The following is a 3924-nucleotide window of genomic DNA, read 5'->3' as shown; positions in this document are numbered from 1 at the left end:
TTTATTTACTGTTATACTAATGACAAGAAAACATTTGTTTTGGTATTCCTTGTGTGATTTCTTAGTCTGTAAGAAAGATGTGAAAGTGACAAAAATAGTCTCAAATGTTTTTCTCTCCTCATCCTGATTTCATGACTTTTTTTTTTCTTTCTTTTCAAAGGCTGCTGACCAATTTCTACGAGTCGCAGGATTCCGACAAATTATGCAAGTTCCCCGGTGAGGGCAAACCTTCTCCGCTGAATCTCTCGAAAACCCTGCCCTCCTTGGTCATCCTTGGGGGACTGACACTGCCAATGCTGCTGACAGAAAAGGGCAGGAAGCTGTACGTGAGAACCTGGGTGTGTGGGACGCTGCTGGGCTGGCTGTGGGTAAACATTTTTCCCTAACAAATCGAGGCCAGTCTGCCACGATGAGACGCACAAAAGACTCGAGACGGTGCCATTTTCCTGTATCGCGACACAATGTATGCTCCAGATGCAGAGCAGTATGTGATAAAAGGCTCAGAGATATTTTTGTTTGACTGTTTGACCGGAGACACTGAGAAATGTTAGCCTTTTGTGCTACTTGCTCCCTCCTCAACCTGAAATGACAAAACCTTTGTTAAAGTATTATATTCCCCAAAAGTTATTGAAATAGCTTCATACCTCCTATTAAAATAACCCCTCCTTCCTTTCATCGGATTTAGCCAAATTAGTATCCTTGCATGCTGTTTTCTTCTTCTTTGGTCTTTGGCCAGTTTAGAGTTCTAATTATTTCTGAGAGCAAAGTGTGCCAAGCACTCTAAAAACACATGCAACGATCACGGTCGGCTGCTGTACTAAAGAGCACAGCCTGCTGCTGATTGATCATTTAAGTGCACTGATTTATTGGTATTGGTTGTAATGTTTGTCTTGTTTCATGCCAAGTCTCATATCAGGAAGAAATGCACTTTCCCCCCTCGTGTAAGGTGATGTTTGTTTTTGTTTTTTACATTGGTCGAACAACATGCAGTCCTCTACACGGGCCCATACGGGTGACACCAGCTACATTGTTTATTTTAAATATTCATCGTTTGTTTCCTCACTGTGAATGTAGCCGTAAGAACAAGTATATTTGTGGATCTGTGAAAGACTAGCCCCTCCCCCTTTTCTCTTTTCAGCTCAGCCTTTTTTGTCAAGAAACACTGTTGGAGCTCGCAGTGGAGGACTGTCAGTGAACTTGTTCCACTAATGTAAATCATTACTTCCACCTTTAAAATCGTCAGTCATTGCCAAAACCTGTTGCGTTTTGTTTTTCCACATCGTCCCACTGAGAGCGTCTCTGCGTGTTTTAAGTTGAGCAATACGTTGTCGACGACGGCAAAGAGACTTTACGTGTTTGTTCCTCTGAGTTATTAAAAACTGATTTTTTCATAATTATTCATAACTTTTTTATATGCATTTGTTACGACCGTGTTAAGGTTCACGTCTGTCTACCTAACAAAAAGCTGACAAAGCCATGTTAACAGTATATCGCAGGTTTCCTGTGCACTCAAAGCCATTTGTATTTTAAACATCATTGTATCGTGAAATGCACTGTGTCTGTCGTTGTTTACCATGAAAGCGTTGCATTTTCCACACGTCACTTTACGTATTTACGACCTCCTGTAGCCTGATGTGTTTTATTTCCTTGTGTGGATGGTATAGTAATTTACATCTTGCTCTAATACCTCACTTGAATAATCCTTCCTTGTTTTTAAATGACCTTTGTCAGCCATTTTCTAGTCATTTTTATCCAGACGAGCTCTGACTGTAACTCATCAGGAAACTCTGTGTAGACAGTGTATTAAATGCCAACTGTTTTTGGAAATGCGTGCCTTCTCTTTGGAGGAGTCGGTCCTCGGCCGTCTCACAGAGCGCCACGGTGGCTCTATTTTCTTTCCGCCAGGTGACTGCACAGACGCTCTCTGCTGGAGCTGCTGCTCACTGCAGCATGCGGCAACACTGTCTACAGTTCATAGTGGCTTATTTTCCTCTAAGAATGCATTGATTTACACTTGAGGACTATTATTAAATGGTGAAACCTTTAATGCGTGTAAGTTATGGAAGTTGGGGGGTGAGAATGAAATAAAATGGTTTTCCTGGGCAAGTTGTCTCTTCTCTGTTGCTCTTACTGCTTTGATTATAAGTTTGATATCAGATATATGTAGAAGATGCATACTGTTCTGCCTCTGTATTATGTATATACATTATGCTTTATTACTTCTCATGGTCAGGACCAATACTCAGGTAGGCTGTGGTGTTTAAACTGCCTTTCAAAGTTTTGTAAACATCCTCTTCCGTCTTAGGACCTTTCACAGCCCTCCATGCAAATGATTCTTCCCAACTGCACGAGTGACTGAAGTTAAGTTTGGCACTTAGCTTGGAGATTAAAAGCCTGGGAATGCATTAATATCAATAACACAAACGGCAGACATTTCTGAAATTAGTGAGATAAGCACCAGCTCAATAATGAGATGCAGTCGGTCTGCTGTGAGGTTTAACCTGTTGTGTTTATTCAGAGTAACGACATCATGCAGAAACAAACCTGATGATGTTTAGTTTTTAATGATTGGTGATGGATGGTCAACAGAGGGCTGAGATAAAGGAGGAGGTGGGCAGAGAAAGGGAACAATGGAGATGATGATGAGTGAGGCGGGGAGGGGGCCCTGGCTCTAATTTTTTTTTTTTTTTGCAAATCAGTTGGTCAACATGAACTAAGGCAATGCCGGGGTTTACAGTGTCTTTTAAAACATGTCCTAAGTTTTCTGCACCAGTTTTTTTCTAAATTCTGTTTTTTAATTTCTCATGAAATATTCTGATTTCCCATGATCCCTTCAGCCTTGTTATTGGCTCTCCTCTGTTCCCCCATTTAAATCCTGCAAACACCCCTATAGAGGGGGGAGGCAGAAAGGCAAGTCTTTACCTTCCCCATCACTTGGCGCAGTCACGCTTCAGATCCAGTTCCTGAAGCCGAGCTCCTTCTCCTCTTCTCTGGCTTCTTTTGTCACCCTTTCTTATTCTAACTCTTTCTTTTTTGTTTTTTTACTCTCTTACCTTTTTTCCAGTCTGCTCAGCCTGTTCCCTCCCTTTGACTTTCCTTTTCCCCCTTTCTTTGCACTTTGTTTTCTTTGTTCTGCAGCTCTGCCTGCTGTGCTTGAAAAAACACAAGTCATTCCTTTTTCTTTTAATTTTACTTTTATACTGCTAATTCTTCTTATCATCCAACCTTTTCTCATCCTTTCATCAAGTTTTTGTTAAATTTCTTACTTCATCTCCTGCATTTCTTTAATCCCCAGTAACTTTTCTAATTTCTTTTCACCCTTCAGTTTTGTCTTCTCGTCCTCCTTTTTCATTTCTTTGTTCTTGTCTAGCTTCACCTCAAGTTTCTTTCCACCAGTCCTCTAGTTCTTCTTCATGACAAAGTCCTCGCCTTCAGTCACAAGTTTTCTGATGTGCCTGTTTGGTTCTGATGCATCATCTGGGACATGCTGCTGAAGATCCAAGAGAGCAGACTCTTCACATCACCATCTGTGACGTGGGTAAGTTCTTTGGGCCACGGCGCTGGGGAACTATGATACTACAGAGAAGTAAAGTAAAGCTTTACAGTACGAGTGTGCAGTTTACTGTAGATTTTATTTTATGTGTACAACACCCAACACACCAGAGTAACCAATTATCTTTGATAAAACCCTGAAAAACTACAACACACAGCGCAAAATTTCCACACAGCTAAAACCTGATAACAATCTGTTGGTTTTTTATAAGATATTATCTCCTCTGTGATCTCATTATTCATGTGTGTTATGGTGTTACTGCAAAAAGATGAGTTTAAAACATCCAGCAGGCTGTAGTGTGGTGTGAAATAAGACATGTTTTGGTTAAGCACTTGCTTCTTAGTAGTTTTCGCAGATAGCCTGACATGAAT

At 40.8% G+C, this 3924-nt stretch overlaps 1 protein-coding gene across 1 annotated transcript in view; it reads left to right on the top strand.

The window, feature by feature from the left end:
* agpat5 (1-acylglycerol-3-phosphate O-acyltransferase 5 (lysophosphatidic acid acyltransferase, epsilon)) overlaps window positions 1–2106 on the top strand; it is an 11641-nt gene extending 9535 nt beyond the window's left edge. The window contains exon 8 of the mRNA XM_005737167.1: window positions 161–2106. Coding sequence (XP_005737224.1) covers window positions 161–386 — 226 coding nt within the window. The 3' untranslated portion in view covers window positions 387–2106. The remainder of the gene's footprint in view (window positions 1–160) is intronic.
* Window positions 2107–3924: the final 1818 nt, after the last annotated feature.

Source organism: Pundamilia nyererei, unplaced genomic scaffold (assembly GCF_000239375.1).
Source record: "Pundamilia nyererei isolate P.nyererei 1_Seehausen unplaced genomic scaffold, PunNye1.0 scaffold00073, whole genome shotgun sequence".
Lineage (NCBI taxonomy): Eukaryota > Metazoa > Chordata > Actinopteri > Cichliformes > Cichlidae > Pundamilia > Pundamilia nyererei.
The sequence above is the reverse complement of the archived record's forward strand: the minus strand, read 5'-3'. Positions and strand labels throughout refer to the sequence as shown.